The sequence below is a fragment of the Antechinus flavipes genome, chromosome 5 (genome assembly GCF_016432865.1).
Source record: "Antechinus flavipes isolate AdamAnt ecotype Samford, QLD, Australia chromosome 5, AdamAnt_v2, whole genome shotgun sequence".
Taxonomy (NCBI): domain Eukaryota; kingdom Metazoa; phylum Chordata; class Mammalia; order Dasyuromorphia; family Dasyuridae; genus Antechinus; species Antechinus flavipes.
In genome coordinates this window covers 34,489,633-34,512,137 of record NC_067402.1, presented here as the reverse complement: position 1 = coordinate 34,512,137, position 22,505 = coordinate 34,489,633, and the positions used below count along the sequence as shown (strand labels likewise).

At 35.8% G+C, this 22,505-nt stretch overlaps 1 protein-coding gene across 1 annotated transcript in view; it reads right to left on the bottom strand.

Moving 5' to 3' along the window:
* Positions 1-22,505, bottom strand: part of TBC1D5 (TBC1 domain family member 5) — a 587,873-nt gene that overhangs the window by 101,808 nt on the left and 463,560 nt on the right. The window contains exons 17-18 of the mRNA XM_052000341.1: positions 18,523-18,665; positions 5,834-5,940 (exon numbers count right to left, since the gene is read on the bottom strand). Coding sequence (XP_051856301.1) covers positions 5,834-5,940; positions 18,523-18,665 — 250 coding nt within the window. The remainder of the gene's footprint in view (positions 1-5,833; positions 5,941-18,522; positions 18,666-22,505) is intronic.

Genomic DNA, 22,505 nt, shown 5'->3' with positions numbered 1-22,505 from the left:
CAATGTGACTGATGCTGTCATGTGCATTTCCATTTACATACATACATACACATAGTGTACATGTGTGTAATTATACACACATATATAAAATTCTCATTTTTACATTATGAGTAAATATTTAATTGAATTACTTTCTTAAAATCTGACATTTTACAAGTCAGATAAAGAAATGAAACTTAATACTGTCTCAAACATGAAGGCCCAATTTGAATTGGACAAGTCTAAGAACAGTGCATGTTATATATTTTTATAGTCAGTTTATATATACATGAATGGCTCTGTGAAATTAAACTGCCTTATTTCTAACTAGTTTCTTCTGCAAACAGTTACATGGGCTGCTTACAAACTTAGGAGGTATATTTCTTGAGAAACATTTGAGCTTCTGAGACTGACAAAGGAGAGCTGGCAAGTTCCTAGCATAGAATCTACAATGGTAATTTTTTATGTACTGTATTTCATTTGTAATAAGTCATTGTGATAAGGTTAACACTTCAACACACACAACAACACACAAATAAGAACGCCCAATGATGAAAATTACTTTGCTTATGTTGCTGTATTAGAATTTTATTTGCTAAAGGGTAAAAACAGATTTGCAAAATTCACAGTTAACTTAAAACAATAGTTTTAAACCTTTTATTCCTAGCCCTTACTGCCTTCAGGAGAGAAGGAACATCTGGTTATTTAAGGAACACAATATGTTCACATTTTCTATGACTTTTGTTTCTAATTGGGTTTTAAAATTTTTTTTATTTGAACAACTCTGGTTGGAACTCTGTTTTTTAATCACTTCATATTTTTCAGCTGGCCCTCCTTTTCTCCTAGTTTAACCAAGAGATTCTGTCTGAAAATCTATTCTGCGCTGGTGATATGACCAAAGAAAAGAAAATGAGACAATTAGGACAGGAAGCTGACAAAGAAAGTCTACAACCCATATTTATAATATATGGGGTACAAGAGTCTGTGACAATTTTTCATATGGTACTACGTATTTGCATCCCATTTCTTCATATAGAATAGATTTTCATAAACCTCAAACAATACTCAGACTGTCTAAGTATGTGAAGTTTCATTCATTATTTTACTGTGGGTTCAAATATCTTCCTTTTTGAAGATAAAATCTTGCTAGGAGAACGCCAATGACCAAGGTTCACAATTTCTAATTCTTGTGCTTTCAATCTGTTACAGAATTTCCTCCCCTAATTCCATGTTACTAAACCCTAACTCCATATCAGTACTTGTAAGTATCTGGGCAAATCTATGTCCCTTGTTACATGCCCTCCTATATATATTGATAGTAAACACAAAGAGGGTATTTAGAAGATTTTAATTATCCAACTTGTTACAAATACTTTGTGCAGTGATTCTAATATGTTTTGATCTTATGAGTCAGTCTAAGACTTCATGACTGCCTACATTTCACATATTATTTCTTTTCTATTCATATCATCCCTATGCCCACTAAGAAACCAAGGTAAAAAGTGAGACAATATTTTCATAATTTCTACTATCAGAAAAGGAAAGAGTAATAGTTAATTCTTTCTTCTGTCTAAAAATTTCAGAAATGATCGATTTCTTACTAGCTATATAGTATTAGGTAATCAGGAACTGTAAAAGGCAAATGGTACAGATAAAGATGGAGAGAGGAGAAGAAACAAGGCAGAAAAACACACTTTGAACAGAAGATGGGAGAGTGTTTAGAAATCTAACTGGGTAGCAGGATGTGCTCTGTGGCTTTTATTCTTCAGCGAACCCTGGTGGTCCCTGCCCCACAGAATGAGGGATTTTAGTACAGTTCTTTAAGTCTCTAGAACATCAGATTAATCAGTAAAACCGTCTTTCTTAAGATTTCAGTATTTCTGCTTTCCCACCAACCTATCCAGAAGCTTCTTTCTTCCCTTCTCCACCTTGGCCATGATTCTAAGAGGTCTTGCTGTCCTGAGGGGACACCAAAATCCTTAGTCGATGGTAATCTGCCTTAGGTCACATGGACAATTTTGGCGGATTGTTATATTAAGCTCCACGTTTTAATCCTCAAATATGCTTAACAAATATACCTTAAAGTATTTCTAGGTCCTACTACTTGAGCTACTTTTAATAACTTGGTAGACTTTAGTTCTAAACTTTCATCTGCACCCTCTGACATTCCTTGTTTGTCTGTTACAGAATGACTTTCAAAAGAATTAATTGATTCTGACCAATTTTACTACAGGATATCAAGGAATATCTTAATTTCAAATGATGTTATGGTACCCTATGGTCCAATACCGGCTGCGAGCTCCACAGGAGACAAGAGCGTGGTAAGGCTGCCAAGACTGAGGAGGACATGGCCGCAGAGCGCCGGGGCTAGGAGGGGCTGTCCGGGGCTGGCCTCCATCCGGCCAGGACACTGTACCACATTCTGGGGGTGTGGGGGGGGGGCGGTACACGATAGGAGGGCCCTCTGGAAAGGGGAGCCTGGACAATTCAGGACTTCATGACTCAGGGCTGGTTCAAAGAGCTGGGCAAGTTGGACTCCTGACGCCTAATTCTTTTCTCTTCCAATTTCTATTTAGTCTTGCTATTAGGGAAAATGACAATTCAGAACAAGTGTTCAGAAACCGTTTCAAGTAGAAACCCTTTTAACAAAGGTCTTCAGAGGGCCACTTGGCAGCTGTTTTAGAGGTACAGGGACAGGAAAGGGAGGAGAATAAGCATTTACGAAGCACTTACTGTGTACCAAGTGTGTGCTAAGCGGTTTACCCAGATTACTTCATTTGATTCTCATGAAAACCCTGAGAGGGAGGGGACATTTTATTCTCCTTTTACAGCGGAGGACACTGAGACAGACAGACACTAAGGTGACCCCTCTAGTGAGTGTCTCGGTCCTGACTCCAGCTCTCTCTCCCCTGTGCTGCCTGGATTCACATATAGGTTGAACTGGATGGTTGCTGACATTCTATGAAATTGTTGGGAGGACAGAAATATGTGCTTGCTCTGACTGAAGACTATTATAACTATTAATTTTAATTTATTTAAATAAGCAGCATTTGCCAAATAACTGGCAACTTTCTGCTAAAAAATGAAAACCAATAAAACTTATATTTAAAAATCTCATATGTTCTCAATTTCTTAGTGTCTTCTGGTCTTTGGGGATAGTTACAAGGCATCATTGCATTATCACATTGCAAAATGATGTTACCTTGACTGCTACCTGTATTTAGTACAGAGGTGGTAGTGATTTCATACTTTAAATCTCATCTTTTAACTAATTCATTGATGGAAGGATTTGTGTAACTAACCTTAATTTTCCTTTTTGTTGTTTCACTTATATATAGATGCCTTCTGTGGGGAGAACAGATCAATTTTTTTTCAGTCTTATTGGTTTACAACTGAGAATTACAAAGTAGCCTGAAAATAATAATTACTAAAAACTAAAACAAAATATTAGTCCTAGGCAGCTAGCTGATATAGTGGATAGTACACTGGGCCTGCAGTCATAAAAACTTGAGTCAAAATCCAGTCTCAGATCCTTGCTATGGAAGTCTGGGAAAGTTACTTAACTGATACCTGTATCAGTTTCCATTTCTGTAAAATGGGGATGATATCACCTACTTTCAGGGTTCATGTGAAGATAAAAATGAAAGCTAATTATTATTATTATTTTTTTGCTAAATTATCTTTTTTCCTTGTATTTTCCTTTCAATGAAGGTAAACATCTTGCACTTGGATGGTATATACTACAGAGCTAGAAAAATTTCACCATCAAATCAATTCTGTCTGTTAAGAATGATCACATTCTACTTTAAAAATAAATGGATAACATCTATTCCTTGGGATATTATTAGTCTGATGAATTTTCTAGTACTAGATGCTATTTAGTGAATATTTGCAATTAGGTTATGTTCCTAATATAGGAACCTATGCAAACCAAGTACCTCCCTTTACCATTTAAACTTGTGGGTCCCATATTATGACATGGTTTGTTTTTATTTTTATCATCATTACACCATCAGTGCTTCATGAACATCCTGCAATGGACTGACTTTCAGAGCCATTTAAATCTGTTTCATTTTACCTAATTACCTGGACCTTCCCTAAAGCTTATAGAGGCTTTGACTTTAATGCTTAAGGTCTTATATTCTGTAATACTACTGAGCATTTTGGTTCAATATCCAAGATGTTCTTATTTGAATATGAATGAAGGAATTCCCTTTGTTAACAGACTGAATTTTTTTTTTTTTCAGTTAAAGGAAGATATAATTGTACTTTGTTTAGTTACTTCCTTTAGATTTTGCATTATTATCCTCTGTCATAATATGTACGCTATTTCTGTGCTCATGAAAAGTATTCTATTAAAGCCACAGAACATGAAAAAGCACCTGGCTTAACTAATAATACCGATGGACCCATGCAGTATCCTGAAATAAGATGAGTGATTCATGGGAAGCGATTCTAAGGAACAAATTATCAAGAGAGATGGTTTTAACTAAGATACTTTTCCTCCCTCCTGAATTGAATTATAATAATAAATAATAATAATAATAATAATGACAAAAAAGACCCAACTACATAGGTAGGACTTATAATTTGATGGTTTTGCACTGAGTCTCTCCTCTACCTTAATTTTCCTTTTACAAACATGTATTAATGTTGTTGTTTGTAACCAAAATAAAGGAAAATAAATTTGTGATTGATATCATAGGCTAAACCTAAATCTTTCAATAATTACACACATTTCTTATATATCAGAGAAAAGATGGATTATATTTCTGATGTTCAAAGTAATTTCTTATGTAAAAGAAATGATGCAAAAGTATACATTTCTACCGAAAACTACGACAGATACAAGGAGACAATGTTCTTGAATCCATAAAAGAATGAATGGAGGAATGAAGCAAGGACAGGAGCCGGCTAGTGATGAAAGCTATCTTCTAAAGGACGCTGAACTTCGAGGCCAGGGTAGCTCAGAGGCAGCTTTGGCAGCGTAACCAACTGACAGACTGACTCTAAGACAATTCCAAAGCTGCCAGCACAACTGTTTTGGGGGGTCTGCCAAAGATCCAAAGGCTGCGATTATCATCCAAAGCCTGGCACCCTTGATTTCATTTTTGAGCACTCTCTCTCTCCGTCTCTCTCTCTCTCCCCTTCTCTCTTCTTCCAATATTTTTGTTTGGCTCAAAAACAGTAAGGATTCACAGATTTTTTTTTAAGATCATTAAATGTTCTTATTTTCAAGAAATATAACATTAGTTGTAAAAGTGCACACTTCTTCTATGAAGTGTAAAAGGAAATTTCTGTGTAACGCTATCATTTTTCATAGGGCAAATCTGCTCTGGAGCCTGTTTAAATATCCATCTGAAATACTGCTAACTCTAAGATTTAGAACAGCATAATCTTTGGATTAAATAAATGCAGGGTTTTAGTATCTAGTAAATGCAAATAGTGAGTGATGGTCTGTTTTCCAGATAGAGTTTGCTGGTCTCCCGATTGCCCTCCAGGCTCTACTTTGGCACATGGTCCCCTGTGAGGGACGCCAAAGATGAGCTGTGGCTGCATGGGGAAGTCGTTGGGAGCGATCTGTTTGAGTTAGCAGCCCTGCACAATGGCACAACCAGGCCCTTTGGAGGAACCAGAGGCTCATTCTTCCGTTTCACACAACACCCTTCAATACAATTAATTGTGGCATCTTTGCTCTGTGAAGCCACTGACAGCTTCTCTTTTTGGTCCACAAACTTTAGACAAATGCTCCTGATCAACTCCGGGATAAACATGATAGGAATTCTCTATATTCTATGAAAATGAGGTCCTCTCCCCACAAGTCAGAAACAGCAGTTTCTCCCTGAAGACTTACCTTTGGGTCTCGAAGGAAAAGGGCCCTGAGGATAAGCGAATGTACATCCCCGATTGGTGGGTAATGCATCAGAAGTCCCAGGCAGGTTTGATAGTTACTGGAGATCACTAAAAAAAGGCAAAAAGGCAATTGAATATATTCTGATGTAAGTTCTTTTTTGGTATCACTGAATTTATAAAATCTGATTTAGAGTTAAAGAAAATAAAGGCAACCTTCAAAGGTCATTTAATGTTTTTGTTTGTTTGTTTTTTCAAGCTTTAAGTCTGTCCTCTCTAGGGCAACCTGGAAAAGCAGGAGCCAGGAGGACCTGGGTTCAAGTCATGTCTCTGGCTCTGCATTGGTGCGATCCTCAGTGACTTACTGAGCCTCTGTCTTCTGGGCATCTTACTAAAACTCTATGTTGCAGAGAAGGTACCAAGCTGCATTGGAAGAGGGAGTTCTTCCCTGGGGACCCCCAACACTGAGGAAATCACAAGTCAAGTCGTTTCTCAGGCCCTTCAGTATTCAAAGCGGCACTTTGAACTGATGATATGGCTTTTTAATATTCTTTACTTATAATAATGGCCAAAGATCTGATTTTAGGGTGTGGCAGGGATATGTATCCATCTCAAACGATAAAACTAACATAGATTTATTGCTCTTCTTCTACTCTTTGTGCTTTCTATCTCCAGTTTTGCTACTTACAGAACCCCACGTAAAGCCATGAGAACATGGACCTATTAAAACGTCTCCTCAAATATATATATATATTTTCCTGGTAAACAGGAGATTTAAGTGAATATCTATGTGATATTTTTTGTAGAATCTGAATGTAATAACAGTTTATGCTTTAAGTCTAAATGCCTATGAGACTGTCATTTTTGTTAAAATCAATCTAATTATGAGTGCAATTATTAAACACATCTTTTTAGGCAGGTCTATATAAACTACTCCATTTCTTCTGCACCATCTAAATTCAGGCCATCCATCTGCTGCGGCTGTCAAAGCAGAGCCTATTAATGATGCTTGTTTTGTGTAGTATACAGGCTGCCTCCAACAATACTAATTGTAAAGAAACTTTGCAGTTACTTTTGTTACAACACAGTCCTTTTCATCAATCAGAAGAATTAGTTGGAAAAAAAAAAATCTTTGAAGGCATAGAAAATAACAGCGAGTCAATAGGATCAGTCCAAACTGCAAAAATAAACAATTGTCTTATGGCTCCGGAGACATTCTGGATTCTGAGCCTTCCCCCTCACGTTGGAAGCATCATCTCTTGCTGTACCTTCTTTCACCCTCCCCCATGAGGATTATGGGGAAAGGATGCAGGACTGGGCAAAATGAATAATTATAATCTGTGCAGGGAACCACTTTATCATCTTCATTTCCGTTGCTGATCCGACAGCTTGTAATTTCATACATCTGCTTTCATTTGTAAAGCACTCACTTATCCTACTCCTTCTTTATCTGTTCTGCATTTTCTTTTCTCATTCTTTTGTTTTTCTTGTTCATATTCTGATACCTGGTTTCCCCTCCCCCATCCCCCAAAGTCACAAAGCTTGCATACTAAGAATGGCAAAGGGTTTTCACTCACATTTTTCTTACACAGCTATTATACTGCACCAAATAGACATACATATATAGATATATACACACACCAGAAATAATCAAACTCATAAATCAGAAAATTACTTTTTAAAAACTGTTCAACTGTTCAAAATTAGAAACTGGTCAGACCCAAATGGCTATCCTCCTAATGTAGTTTAATTTGTCCATTTTTCAGTCATGTAAAATGGGCTAAAGTGAATGAAGAAAAAATCCTGCAAAGTAGGCCTGTGGATGGTAACTAATTAAAATATGCCAGTAGAAATAAGGATTGATATAATCTATTTAGATATGCCAGACCTTCATTCAATAAATATTAATTGAGAACCTACTATATGCATGAATACAGATTTACCTGTTTCAAAATGTTTTGAACTTTTAAAAGATCTTTAACTACTTTAATTCTCACAAGTACAAAACAGCCTAACACATAAGGACAATTTCAAGTGAGATCAGGGAGAGTGGAAATGAAATGAATCTGATATGAAGGCAACAGAATTTTCAGTCATCGTTGGGCTCTCAGAAGGAAGTATAAAATAGGATCACATCCTCTGCCATACAACATTTCTTTCCTTTTTGTTGTCCAAATAGTCGGACACTTTTGAAAGACCAAGTCCTTAAGAATTTTTGTCACTGGCTAACTCTTCTCTTAGTGCTTGTCAATCAGCCTCCTGAACCAGTCTCCTGAATTCCCTCCTAAACGCAAGTCAGATAAAGACTCTTATCAACCTGTTCAAGTCTCTGACAGGTCCTGTATTTAGATATTTATTTTCAAATCTGTTTTACTAAACAAACAAAGGCTTTCATAAAAAGAATGACAAATTTCATCTTCCATATTTCAAACTAAGGCTGCCTGGCTCTTTTTAGGTAGGGAATGCCATTCTCCTCTCTGTCCCTCCCTGCCAATCTCTATTAAAAAATAAAAACTGTACCAAGGGATTCTTTTCATCAGATTTTTTCTCTTAGCTTAAAATATAGGGTAATACTCTCACCTTTATCTTGCTGACTAAATATATAGATATATGTGTATATGTGTATATACATACACACACACACATACACACACACATACACACATACACACACACACACACACACACACACACACACACACACACACACACACACATAAATCTTCCTTTCTACCTGGACCTTGTTCCTCTAATTCTAAATTATTGGCCATGAAGTTCCTATCTGGAGGTTTTAAGAATTAATCCTTTTAAAATTCAAACTTGTTTTTTTCTTTCTTGCTTATATTAGTCAGAGCCCCAGGGCAACTTACCACAAGAAACCAACTTCTAGAGGAGGGAGAAAATGGCTATTTGATGTTTTTTACCACTGGGAAGGGTAGAGGGAAAGCTTCTCTGACTATTCCACCAAGAGGTGCCATTAAAACAGGGGAGATAGCACCAGAGAGAGAATGGAAGAGACTCAGGATGCCTCCTTTCCCTCCTACTCTCATCCCTCTGGGAAGTAAATGTCAAGAGGAAGAAGGCAACAGCAATGGGCTATTTGTGGTACCAGCACCTATAACAGGGCCCTGGATCCAAGATCACTGACATATTGGGATGGCCAATGTCACTATTTACACCTATGATTTCATCACTGCCATAAAGTAGCAAAAGGGGATGATGGGACAAGTGTAAACTCTATAGGATGTTCTAGTGCAATGCCTGGAGGAACTGCCAAGTGATTGCCCACCCTCAGCACTCTACTCACACTATATACGCCACCCTTTTCCTTACCTTCCTAAGGGTTTTTCTCTGCTTTTCTGTTCACCTCACAATCTGGAAATATATAAAATATGGAGGCAGAACTTGGAAGACGTTACTGCATTTGTCCTAGCAATGGGGCTGGCTTTGTCCAAGGGGACACACTATGCCAGCGTCCTTGAGGTCTTTGGATCAGATCTTTTCTAAATAAGGAGATGTGCATATGTACTGATGCTGAGTGAAAGAAACAGAACCAGAAGAACATCATACACAGTAACAGCAACACTGTGTGATGATCAACTATGATAGACTTAGCTCTTCTCAGCAATATAATGATCCAAGGTAAATCCCAAAAAAATTCATAAATGAAAATGTGATCTAAAACCACAGAATGAAGTCTAGTATCTGAATGCAGACTGAAGATGGTATTTTCACTTTTTTTCTTGTAGTTTTCTCTTTTGTTCTCTTTTTTCTTTCACAACATGACTAATATGGAAATGTTTTAATATGACTGCACATGGATAATTTATATCAAACTGTTGTCTTCAGGGGGGTAGGAAAGGAGAAGAATTTGGAACTTAAAATCTTATAAAAATAAATGTTGTAAAGTATGTATAATTCAAAAAAATACTTTTTACAAAAAAATAAAAGACAAATAAGGAGAGGAAAGAAAATAGAAAAGTGATGGGAATGGGAAAAGGAGTATGAAGAGAGAGGGAGGGGATGAAAGTAAAAGGAAATTGGGGAAAAATAAAGATGTTGAATAAGGCAGGAGATAAAGAACTCCCAGAATGCAATTAGCATATGTTGTCAAATGGATGGATGGTGAAAGTGATGAAGGAGGAAAGAATAAGAGGGATGTGGAAATGCTTATGTACTTCTGGTAACTAACTACTGCATCATCTCTTAGAGCCTCAGGATCTCCATCTGTAAAATGGAATGAAAAGGACTTGTGCTGTCTCACTTAGGAGTTAGTATTATATACCCATTTTACTTATGTAAAGAAGGCAGGCAGGCAGCATTTAAGTCACCTAAAATAACATAGTTAAGGAACTAAAAAAAAAAGCCTAACTCATGGCCTGTGTCACAAAGAAGACTAACATATCTGTCTGTATGTCACTCTGCTGTTGACCAAGTAAGGATAACATTTTTTTCATTTTGTTATTAAAATACAAGGGGAAAAAACCCTTGACACTACATTTATAACCTCATGATAAGTCTGTGTAAATTTGCCTTCTGAAGTACAAGGTGAGACTGATTTTTGTATATGGCTTATGGAAATTGATGTCATTACATTACAGTCACACCTCATATGTTAAAGTGGTGCTAAATAACTCATCAAAGGGCAATCATTTCATTCACCCGTCATTTTTTCAGAACATGTCTATAACTCTTTCGGGGGACGCGCTCCAAGCTGAAAGAGCCAAAGCGCAGGGAAAGCTTCACATACATGACTGATGTCATCACAACAAGCCTCTGAGGGAGACACTACAGGTGACAAGGAGGAAACCGAGATGGAGACAAGAGGTAGGAGGCAAGCCCAGATGGATTGTTCTTTCTGTGATACTGCCCCTGTCCGGTCCCCCCGGATGCTGACAGCAGCACTGCTCTGGGATATGGGTGTTTAACAGCAGAGCTTAGTCTAGGATTCCCCATGATCCTGAGCTGTGAGTACATTCTTCCTGCTCTCTTTAACCAGAATGGATTGTTGTGATATTAAAAGGAAAAGAAGCTCTTGGGGATGACTGTTACTTGGATGTAAGAAGCACATAATCAAGTGGCTAATTTGTTCAGAAGCCTTATAATGCGAATGGGACTTTGGTGACAAACCCCTACTCTGCCACTTGTTACCTCTGTGACCTCCATGAGACTCAGTTTCCTTATCTGAAAAATGTAGTAGTTGGAGAAGCTCTAAAATCTGTTCTTGGTTAAATCTATGTTGTTAAGAGACCACTTGGAGTTACTTTTCATTTGTTCACATTTACTTCTTAGAGTCCATATTGTGTCCCGACAGCCCATCCCCAAACCTGATGCACAGTAGGTCAGTCAGAGGAGTCAGGAGGCATTTCGCTAAGTCCCACTATGCACCAGGCACCATGCTATGTGCTGAAGATATAAAGAAAAGTAAGAGAGTTTCTATTCTCAGTTTAGAGAGAAGACAATATGCAAACACCTATATGTAGGATAGATAAACTGGAGATAATCAGCCCAGGGAAGGCCATAGCCTTAAGCGGTATCAGGAAAGGCTTCTAACAAAAGAAGAGATTTCAGCTGAGATTAAAGGAAGCCAAGAGGGAGAGAGCAGGAGGGGAAGCATCCCAAGCCTGGGTGACAGGGAGAGAACGTGCCTGGCACTGACAGACGGAGGCCATATTGGCCTGCAGAGTACAGGGGACTTAGAAAGATGAACAAAGAATCCAGGGAGAAGTGGGGGAGGCGGTTAGTAAAGGTTTGGGTGCATAACAAGTCGGGAAGGAAGGGTACCGAAATCACGTTTCACTTTAGAACATTTTAACCAAGGCTTTCAAAACCTGAGTGACACAGACTATTTAAAAAGATTAAAGCTTCTATTCTATACCTATTTTTTCATTGGAAAAAGATGCTCTCATTAAATTAAAAAAAAAAAAGACAAAAGAGAGAAAAAATGTTAAGCAGCAACAATGCTCTTCATCTAATAAAATATCCAGAAGATGTAAACTAGGGTGAAGAAAATTCTGGCCCTAAGAGAAACCGGTTACTACATTAAAGCAAAAGAACATGATAGCAAGAGCTGATTTCTCATCAGAGTAACACAGTTAAAAATATGTTTGTCATAAAAAACTTGGACCACAAGAAGTGATGGGCCAGTAATTTTCTTTGTGAAGCTGAATCTGAATTAAGCACACACCCTGATTTCATTCTCCAGCTATAATGAATGTCTAAGGTAAAAGCACCTTAACCATCATGACTAAAATGTGAATATTGAATTGGGAGAAAAATATGAAACACTAAACAATAATATACACAGGGAATGGAATTTTAAAGAGGATTGTAAGTTATAAAATAGTTTAAAAGATATTTAAATTATAAGGTCATAGGAAAGAGAAAACAATATGGCAAATCTGCCCATAAAGAAGGAGTCAAATTAACTGTGCTAAATCAATGGACCAGGATACCCAAACCAGAGAGAGAAAGAAAACTAAATGGCAACAATACTAATGAATATTTATGCAAAATATTAAATATTAATATCAATGATGGGCTACAGTTTCAATATCTTTAAAAAATTAGTCATGTTGATCAAATTTTATTTATACTGAATGTAAGGCTAATTCGCCATTAGGAAAACCATCATCATAAATATGTGAATCAAAATAATATTATTATTCTATAAACATGGCAAAACCTCTGATAAAATACATGTTTTAAAAAATTTAAAAAAAGGAATAAAAGAATCTTCACTATGTGAATAAAAGCATTTAAATAAAGAACTAGCATTAGATATAAAAGAATAATGATGGGTACTTTCTTAATAAGGGGTAAAGTAAGTATGCTTGATGTCTTTATTATGATTTGATAAAGGGCTAGAAACGCTAACAATAACAAAAGATAATAAAAACAGAATTAGCACAAAGAGAAGAAGAAAAGATTAAATGAGACAATAAGTTTAGTAAAGCAAACAAGACAGACAACAAATCCATGAAAATTGTCAGCTTTTTTTCGGGCTGTATATCAAAATTCAGGAGAAAGAGAAATTCCATGTATTTCTAATAAATCAAAATATCTTGGAGTTAACCAACCAAGACATACAGAACTTATCTAAATATAATTACAAAACAACTTTTATACAAAAAAAGCCAAGAGTCATTGGAAAAATATTGAGGATTCATACCTAAACTGTGCCAATAAAGTAAAAGATAATATTGCTAAAATTATACCTAATTTATTGATACTTTGAATCCACTTATCAAAGAAATACTTTATAGAGTTAGATAGAATAAAAAAATTCTAAGGTCAGGAATTTCAAGGGGTATGGTGAAAAAAAAATTTGAAAAGGAGCTAGGGATGATCTTATTTCAAATCTATTACAAAAACATTATTAAAACTTTTTGACACTGGAAAAAAAATTAGAAATTGATGGGGTGAACAGATTATATGAGCCAGATCAAAATAAAAATAGGAAAAAAATTTTGAACTTAACTATTATTGTGAAAAGGAGCCTTTGGGAAGAAAAGAACTATGAAAACTGAAAATCTAGCCAATAGAAAGTAATTTTAAAACAGCATCCAAATGGATCAACAATCAAAATATAAAAAATTCTGCCAGAGAAAAACAGAGGAAACAGCTAGTTGAAAAATTTTCAATTTATGAGTATCAGACAGAGCCCTAATCTGGAAAATGGGTGATAAGATGTCATAAATAGGTAAAATTTGCAACTTTAAAACCTTTTACATCAATAAACACCATTGCAATCAGAAGAAAAAATATATTAAAAAGAATAACTTGATATGAAATATCTTTGATAATAGTCTGTTATCTAAAATTCACAGAAAACAACAAAGACTAAGAAATTTAAGGGTCACTCCTTAATTTAAAAAGGAGTCAAAAGAAAAGAACAAAAGATAAGGTAGAATTTATGACTTAATTGGGTAAGGTTTCCCTGTAACAGTCAAATGCAATTCAGTTAGCAACTGAAATGAATTTATTTTTGACAGACTGACCTGATGTTGAACATGCTCTTAACAAGAAAATGAAAGAACAAAACCAGAAAGCTTATATAGGCCATACAGATAATGGCACAAAGATACATCTAGATACATAATGGCACAACTTCAATGTAGCTCCAGATTCAAGGCAAAATTTCAAACCAAAAAGCAAATAATAAGAATCTCAATCTCTCTCTCTCTCTCTCTCTCTCTCTCTCTCTCTCTCTCTCTCTCTCTCTCACACACACACACACACACACACACACACACAATCTGTAGATTAAAGCATGAATGGGAATGGATGAGAAGATTTCAGTGAAAAGCTGTATAAACTGAAAGTGCTCTAGAAACTCAAATGATATGATGAGGAATGAGTACATCTAACAAAGTAAGAAATTTCTGCATTGACCAAAAGAGATGTGTGAAAAAACAGATCTAAAAATTAAATGGACAATTTATCATTCCTACCAGATATGATAAATTGCTGAAGTATCTGTTTGTCTTATAGCATTTTAGCTTACATATCTAAATAGTAAAATAAAAGTATGCATATCATGTAATATGCTACTGAAAAATGTCATTCCATGTACAAAATGTGCAATTTAAAACATCAACTACAATTAAAAAAAAAAAGCTGTTTGAAAAATCCACACACTTAAAAGTATACTTGTAATAATTTATACTATAGAAATGACATTATTATGACTGCTCTGGACATGAGTGAATTTTCTCTAGAATCTGAATACCTCTCAGCTTGTTTCCTTAATAGATCTTAAGCTTCAGTTTGTTACTTTTGTTAGAACTTAGCACTGATGATATAGGCATGTAAATGTTTAAGGTATTTTAATAATGAATCCAATATGGCACTTATGATTAAAATCCAGATATAGTCCAAGATTTAGAAAAACAGATATTTTTCATACTTATATGAAAAAAAATAATTGAAATATATTTACCACCTGAAAAAAGTACCAAAAAAAGCACTAAATTGAGAATAAAGATACATGGGATTGAATCCTTAAAAATACACAACATTTAAAATATTTGCGGATATCAATGAACACTTTCGAACTTGTTTTTGCAACTGTAGAATATGGTAGGGGGATGCTAAAGGTTAGTGTTCTACAACTGGGGAATAAAGGATCACAAAGTGCTCTTCACCTTCACAGAGTAGAATTGGCGCTATCTTAGGAGGTAATTAGCTCAGGAATCAGTCTCCATTTCAGACATTCAGGAGGCTAACCATTCCATGATAATCCAAAAAATATTTCATTTAAAAAATGAAATTCATTAAAAAAAATTCATTTAAAAAAAATTTGGATCCTTTTTCATTCAACTATCTTTTGGTAAACTGAACTAGAACACTCTCTACATTGTTTTCATTCAATTTATGAACTTATATGCTAAGTCTCCAGGAGAAATTATCTTAGTCCTTCCTCTATAAAATGTTGGATTAAAAATATATTTCATACAAATTTAAGGTGATTCTATTTCTATCTGAAAAAAAGGCAGGTCAGAACTGACTGGCAAATATATTTTAAATGTTGTGTATTTTTTTCCCTGTGGTCACTTAAATTAAATGATGAAACATGAAAATTATAAGATGATTTAGGGTAATATATAGTAAAGATTCTTTTAAAAGTAAATTCACTCAATACAAAAATTTAGGCCAAAAAAAATTAGGCAAAAAGCCCATAAAAACTGGGATTTCTGTCTTTTTATTTCAATATCCTGATTCTATTTGTCTATAATTATTTTTTAAGACTGGATAGACTGAAGCTGACAAATAATATGGACACTAAAGATGCCTATATAAACTGAAATTTTAACAATTTTTGGTCCTTTTTTTGTTATTCCCATATACCTATAATTTTGTCTTAGTCTGGATACTTTTCTCCCATGACAGACTGGCCTCCACTTGATAATCTTCACAAATCTTTGCCACTTAAAAAATTCATCTGGTGATTGTGAAGTCTCCTAAATTATTCTCATTCTGACAGGTTTACAGGATATAATCATGTCTCATATTAAAAATATTCAGACATGCCTAATATGCAAAGATATTCATTCAATATTATCTTCATCACTAGTCTTGCTAGCTGTCATCAGCTCTCTTAATACAAAATATCTGATGAGGCTCCTGGTCAAAGGAATCTTATCAATAAATTTAGGTGGTTAAATAATCAGTTGTCCAAAGCGGCAGATTTCCAAACTATTGTAGATAAGCTATACTATACTGTTAAATTAACATTATTATTTCATTTACCTGAATATTATATAATGATTGACCCCAAATATGTAGCTATAAATTCTAGGAAAACTTGAGAAAAATCAAGCATTAATTGGTTTAGGATGAGAGAAAAAGTTCATAGCAGAATAGGTTTATAAATGAAGTTCCTGAATTCTATGTTGCTACATCTCCTGAATAATAGTGAGTTCCTTGCTGTTATGTTTGAATCAATCATAGTTGAAGATGAGAACTAAAACTGAATCCAGCTCCTTGGGCTCTAGTACCATATGTCCCTTTCCACCATATCATGCTTCTTTGTCTCTAGAGTAAATGGTGAAAGGGAGAGTCATTAGCACAGTGAGAGAAGAACAGTGGCCTGGCTTCTGAGGACTTAGGTTCCGCGGCTTTGGGGTTTGAGAGGTTGGGTTCTGAGGCTTTGGGGTCTGAGAGCTTGGGTTTCGAGGCTTTGGGTTCTGAGAGTCTGAGTTCTGAGGCTTTGGGTTCTGAGGCCTTGGGTTCTGAGACCTTAGGTTCTGAGGCTTTGGGTTCTGAGGGCTTGGGTTCCAAGGCCTTGGATTCCACTCTAAACGTGACATTTTCTGTAGGGTCTTTGGCAAGACTGTTCAGGGAAGGGAACATGACCTCTGATGGTCCTTCCAGCTCCAGAGATTTGAAGAACCACCTGATCTCAGGAGTTAATAGCAGCAGCATAACTGTAATAATATAATTATTCAATAGGGAAGTAGGGATTCACATTCCAGTTCTGCCACCAATGGGCTGTGGCTTTAGAAAAAACGAGTCAAATCACTGAGCACATTTTTCTTTTCTTCAAAAATAGGGAAATAGACAAGAAATCCTTCAAATTCTTTCCAGTTTAAAAAAATCAATGAACTATTCAGGAACTTATTTCAAATGGAATATAAATTAATAAAACAAAGAAGAACAGTCACAGGCCATAAAATCAGGCGACTAATTAAAAGAAGCAGTTATGAAATTTGTAATTAAGAAATGACAAAGAATGAAGATGTCTGACAAAGATTTCCAAAATTCTGAATAAATTTCAATAGCAATATGATTCATTTGTGAAAATAATAACCAACAGTATGATAACCAACATTTCCTGAAAAAAATGTTCCTGGACATTAATTGTTTTTCTTTTTCATATTTCACAAGAATATAATTTTTAAAATGAGAGATGGGTTTATATTGAATATCCTAAGGCCTATGACTTTACAGATATTTTCTGTTATTCCCTTATTCTTTGGTAAGTTTTGCTTGACAAATAAGAATTCTAGGCTGATCTTTTTAATTAGCCTGACAAAGCTTGAATTAGTTGAACTTCAAAGACCAGCACAAAATTTATTTTGCATGAGGAATGTGCTAAACTGTAGGCTTAAAAAAAACAAAATTCATTTAAATAAATGTTTGCCAACTGAAATAGATTTTAACTTCCATTTTTAATGGATATTAGTGTTCCTTAAAGCATACTAATCAATCAGTCTACATTGGAAATTTTTATTTTTAGCCTGAATCTCTGATTTCTTTGGTGCTGACACCAATGTAGAACAGCTCCTTAAGCACATTATGAGGGGACACTGGGAAGTTTAGCTAGATCACAGAGTAAGTGTGTGGCATAAACAGGTCATGCATTTAAGTCTTATTAAATCAGAAGCCTGATCTTTATCTATCCAAACAATCTCTTTCCAGCACTGGGGACTCTCTCAAGAAATTGGACATTTTTAATTGGAGTTTTTTTTCCCCTCCCTTATAGCCTTCTATTTCTTGGTTTTCTCAAGAAATTACCTTTTGTAATTCTCATCAATTCCTTTTCTTTGTAAACTCATTTTGTGAATGATTATCATTACTATCTAGGAAACAACCCTTTTGGGAGAAATTTTAAGGACACTCAAAGTTTTGGAGGTAAGACTGACATGATAACTCAAGATAGGATACATGGATTTCCCATCAATCAAAGACTACAAAAGTTTAACTTGGGAGATAGGGAGGGTCTAGTCTGATGGGAATCTACAGCACTGAAAAATAACAGCCAAGAAAGGCAAGCCTCAGCGCCTCAAATTCTCATTGTTAATAAGTCAGTCTTAGAAACAATTTTCCAGCTTTGTAGAAGATACTTCCTATTTGTCAGAAGGTGGAGCTCTGTACATGTATGTCTTACTCTCTTTTGTGTATGTGATTCAACATTCTCTGTATTGAGCAGAGCTAAACCAGAGGTTGTATTCTCTAGAAACCTGCTCAGAAAATATTTGAAATCTCTCACATTACCTACTGCAATATAGACATGCTGGCTAATAAAAATTATATTTAGTATGTTCAGCTAAAATTCCAATCAATTTTTGATCACACAATTTTAGGCACATATATAAATCATATTTAAAGACAGAGAATGTTTAAAAAAAAAGAAAAAGAACTAAAAAGAGACCAATTTATTCTAGTGCAGATGAGGTAATTTATACTCACATGCATCACGAATATATAGCAACATAGCTACAAAAACATAGTCCACTAAGCCCAGATTGATACTGTCTGCAAATAAAGCATCCCAGACAACCAGAAGGTCCTGAAGAGGGAATTCTCGTCCAAAAAGCAATCGGACCCATCGCCTGGAAATAAAACAAACAAAAATCCTCAGAAAATTTTAATTACCAGAACAATATGAAGCATTAGTGGATTTAATAAAATAAAAGAAAAATGATATCTAGTTAACAGAATAAAAAATGTAGAGGATACTTTAATGAAATACATTTTAAGTTTTAGGTTTTCAAATTAATTTTGTGATTTCACAGATCCTAATTTTTAAAATTTATTAGTATGTGCAGAACAAATAGCTTCAAAAATATTAAGCATTGAAAGGAGGAGGGAGTAAAATACCATATTCAGTGTAAATAAAGGTGTAAGAAAAATTAAACAATCTAGCAGAACACTTTAATCTTTTTCCGATTTGCCTCATATGATTCTGAAAGTTGAAATTCATATAAAGTATATTTCTCTTTTAATTGAAGATATACGACATACAGTACTACTGAATTCTTATTTTGTAAAGCAGACTAAAATTCTTTCTTACACAATTACATTCTGGTCTTCTAGAGGAAAATTGGTTTTCTTATGCTATCATATACATTTCTTTCAAATTTAAAACATCCATTTTTTTAGGTAAGTAGGAATTAAAAAAAAAAAAAAAACTTCCCATGTCTGCTTTTGTTTGCATCTAATATAGATGCATTTTCAAATATAGCTATATTACTCATTCACTTTCATCCAATAAGGATCTATTAAGCACCTATCAATCAATCAACCTACAAATGTGTATTAAATGGCTACTATGTCCCAGGCCATATGTTACATGTTGAGGATACAAAGACAAAAAAAAAAAAAAAAAAAAGTAGAGTGAGTCCATGTCCTCAGAGAACATGCATTGTACTGGGAGAGGCGTAACCTCTCCAAAGTGACATCCTCAGGGAGGATACAAAGAGCTCCCTGTGCCGGGGAGAGACGGGTGGTGGCTCTGGAGCAGCACCTGATCAACTGAGGGATTCTCTTAGGGTAGGGGAGAACCAGGGCAATCTAGGCAGTGACGAGAAATCCAATGTATGTTCCAGGACCAGCAAGCAGGGTAGTTCAGCTGGAATGGATTGTTTATAAAGGGAAGGGGTATAATATGCCTGAAAAAGGAAACTGGGGGAGACTGTGGAGGGTCTTAAACAGAAGACTTTTTGGGAGAGCTTCTGAAACAGAGGAGTGACAAGGTCAGACTTGTACGCTAGGAATATCATGTTGCCAGCTATGTATGGAGAGGATGAAATGGAGACCCAACAGCCTGATGGTCCAGAGACTGATGAGGAGATTCCTATAGTGGCCCATGTGAGATGAAATGGAGGCCTCAATAACAATAACTGGTTGATACAGTAAAGCGATTTGGAATTATGCCCCAGAGTTATTAAACTGTACATATGCGCCCTCTGATCCAGCACAAAGCACCACTGGGTCTATGCCCCAAAGAGATCAAAGAAGGAAGAAAAAGCTCCAGAAGTACAAAAATACTTATATCAGAGCTTTTTGGAGTGGCAAAGAATGGGAAACCGAGAGGGAGCAACAGGGAATGAATGAAAAAAGTTGTGGTATGTAATGTGATGGAATACAATTGTGTAGTAAAAAATGATAAAGGGGATGGTTCCAGATAAACTTAGGAAGTCTTAAGTGAACTTGATGCAGAGTGAGGTGAGCAGAACCAGGTGTGCAATTTATATACTAACAACAAAGACAGACAACTTTGAAAAGCTTAGAAAGTCTGATCAGCACAATGATCCACCATGATTCCAGAGAAGCTTTGATGAAGTCCGTTATCTCAGAATACAGACTGAAACTTTTTTTTTTTTTGGACATGCCCAATGTAGGAATACTTTTTGCTTGACTATACATGCTAGAAATAGAGGTATTTCCCCTCAATCCTGGGGAAGAGGAGAAAGAGAAAAAAAAGAGAGGGTAGACCTTTGTTGACTAGAAAATAAAATTTAATTTGAAAAAAGGAAACAAAAGAATATGTAGCCATGTGAGTAAATAAAAAGGGATGAATGCAAATCATATTGCAGAGTTGATAGAATTTGTCAACTGAATATGAGGTAAGAAAGAGGGAAGAATTGAGGACAGATAGCTAAATAAAGCATTTATTATGTATTTACCACGTAATAAGCATTGAGCTAAGGTCTGGGGATAAAAATACAAGCAAGGACTGTTCTTGCTTTCAAGAAACTGACATTATAAAGGAACTAGAAGAGGAAGGGAGGATTGGTAGTGAATATGTTCTGGGGACATGGAATGGAAATGGCCTGAAAGTGCAGCAGGTACTTGTATCAGGACAAGGCAAATCCAAGGGAAAGAAAAGATGCTCTGAATGGACTGCTCAATTTCAAACCTGGATGACTAGAAGGGAGGTTAGGAAACTGGGAGGAGGATTTGGGGAAAAGGTAAAACTTGGGACATGTTGAGTTTGATTTGTCTACAGGAAACCTATTTAACAATATTTATCAGGAAGGCAAAGACACAGCCCTGGAATTCTGAATGGGAAAATGGGACTGAATATATACATTTGAGTCATCAGAATAGAGAACATATAAAGAGAGAAGAAAAGTAGTGAGAATCTTGGGTACCTCTATGCATAAAGGTGGGGCGAGAATGATGATTTTGTGACCAGACACATATTAGAACCAGGAAAAGTATTATCAATCTAATTTCTTAGTGCTACCTTCTCTTCTGAATTGTAGTCTCTGATCACCAAATGCTTAATGGGCAATTTGAAGTGGGTGTCCTACAGGCCTCCTTAAATCCAATATATCCAAAACTCACCAAATCTTCCTCTTGCCATGCCCCAACTCTCCCTTCTTTCCAATTTTTTTATTGCCATATCTATGATCCCAGTTACTGAAGCTCCCAACTTTGTTGTCATCCTTAAGTTCTACCTAGACTCATACCACATATCCTGTCCGACTGCCAAGCCTTATCGTTTCTATCTTCGTGACAGTTCTCCTATTTATTTATCCCTTTCTCTCTGCTCACACAGCTGCCCCCGGTACAACTCCTTGTCACTTCATGACTCCACCACTCCAACAGTTTTCTGACTGATGTCCCCCCACTTTCAGCTCACCTTCCATTCTCTTATCAAAATGTTGTTCTGACCCTCCTGTTTCCCCACTCAATAAACTTTTGTGGCTGCCCGTGACTTCTAAGAATGGACACAGAATCTTGTTTTGTTCTTAAAGAACTTCACAGCCTGGTTTCTTATTCAGCACATGCCTAAGACATTCCATCTCCTGAATCTATAACTTTATTGGTTATCCCCAAAATGTTCTCAAAGGCCACCTTCTCCAGAAGGCTCTTCTGAGGACTCTCTTGCTAGGGCCTTCCTTCAGGGATTACCCCACATCTTGTACATATCCATAAATCTGCAGGATGCTTCCTCCTTCATTCTTGCCTTTTTTTTTTTTTTTTCATCCCTGGCTCTTAAGAGAGTACCTGGTGCTTAATAAATGCTTAGTGACTTACTGATGTTGTGAAGAGGTAAAGGAGTAAGTAAAGAGAAAAGATCACAGGAATTAAGTGGCAAAACTGACAGCCAGATGGCAAGGGGCTGATTAGTAAATGGGAGGTAGGAAAGTAGAGCCATGAGCATAGACTGCTTTTTTTCTAGGAATCTGGCCAAGAAATGAAGGATATATAACTAGAGAATGTGGGAAGATCAAGTGAAGATTTCTTTAAAAAATGGAAGAGATTTGCGTGTTTGTAGGTAAAAGAGGAATCAGTTGATATGGAGATTAAAAATTAGGAAGGAAAAGGGGAAACTCCCCAGTAGAATTAGAAGGAGATGGGATTAAGGCTACAAGTAGAGCGTTTGGTATTTACAAAGACAGTGTCCATTTCTTCCTCTAAAATTGGATCAAAGGAGAGGA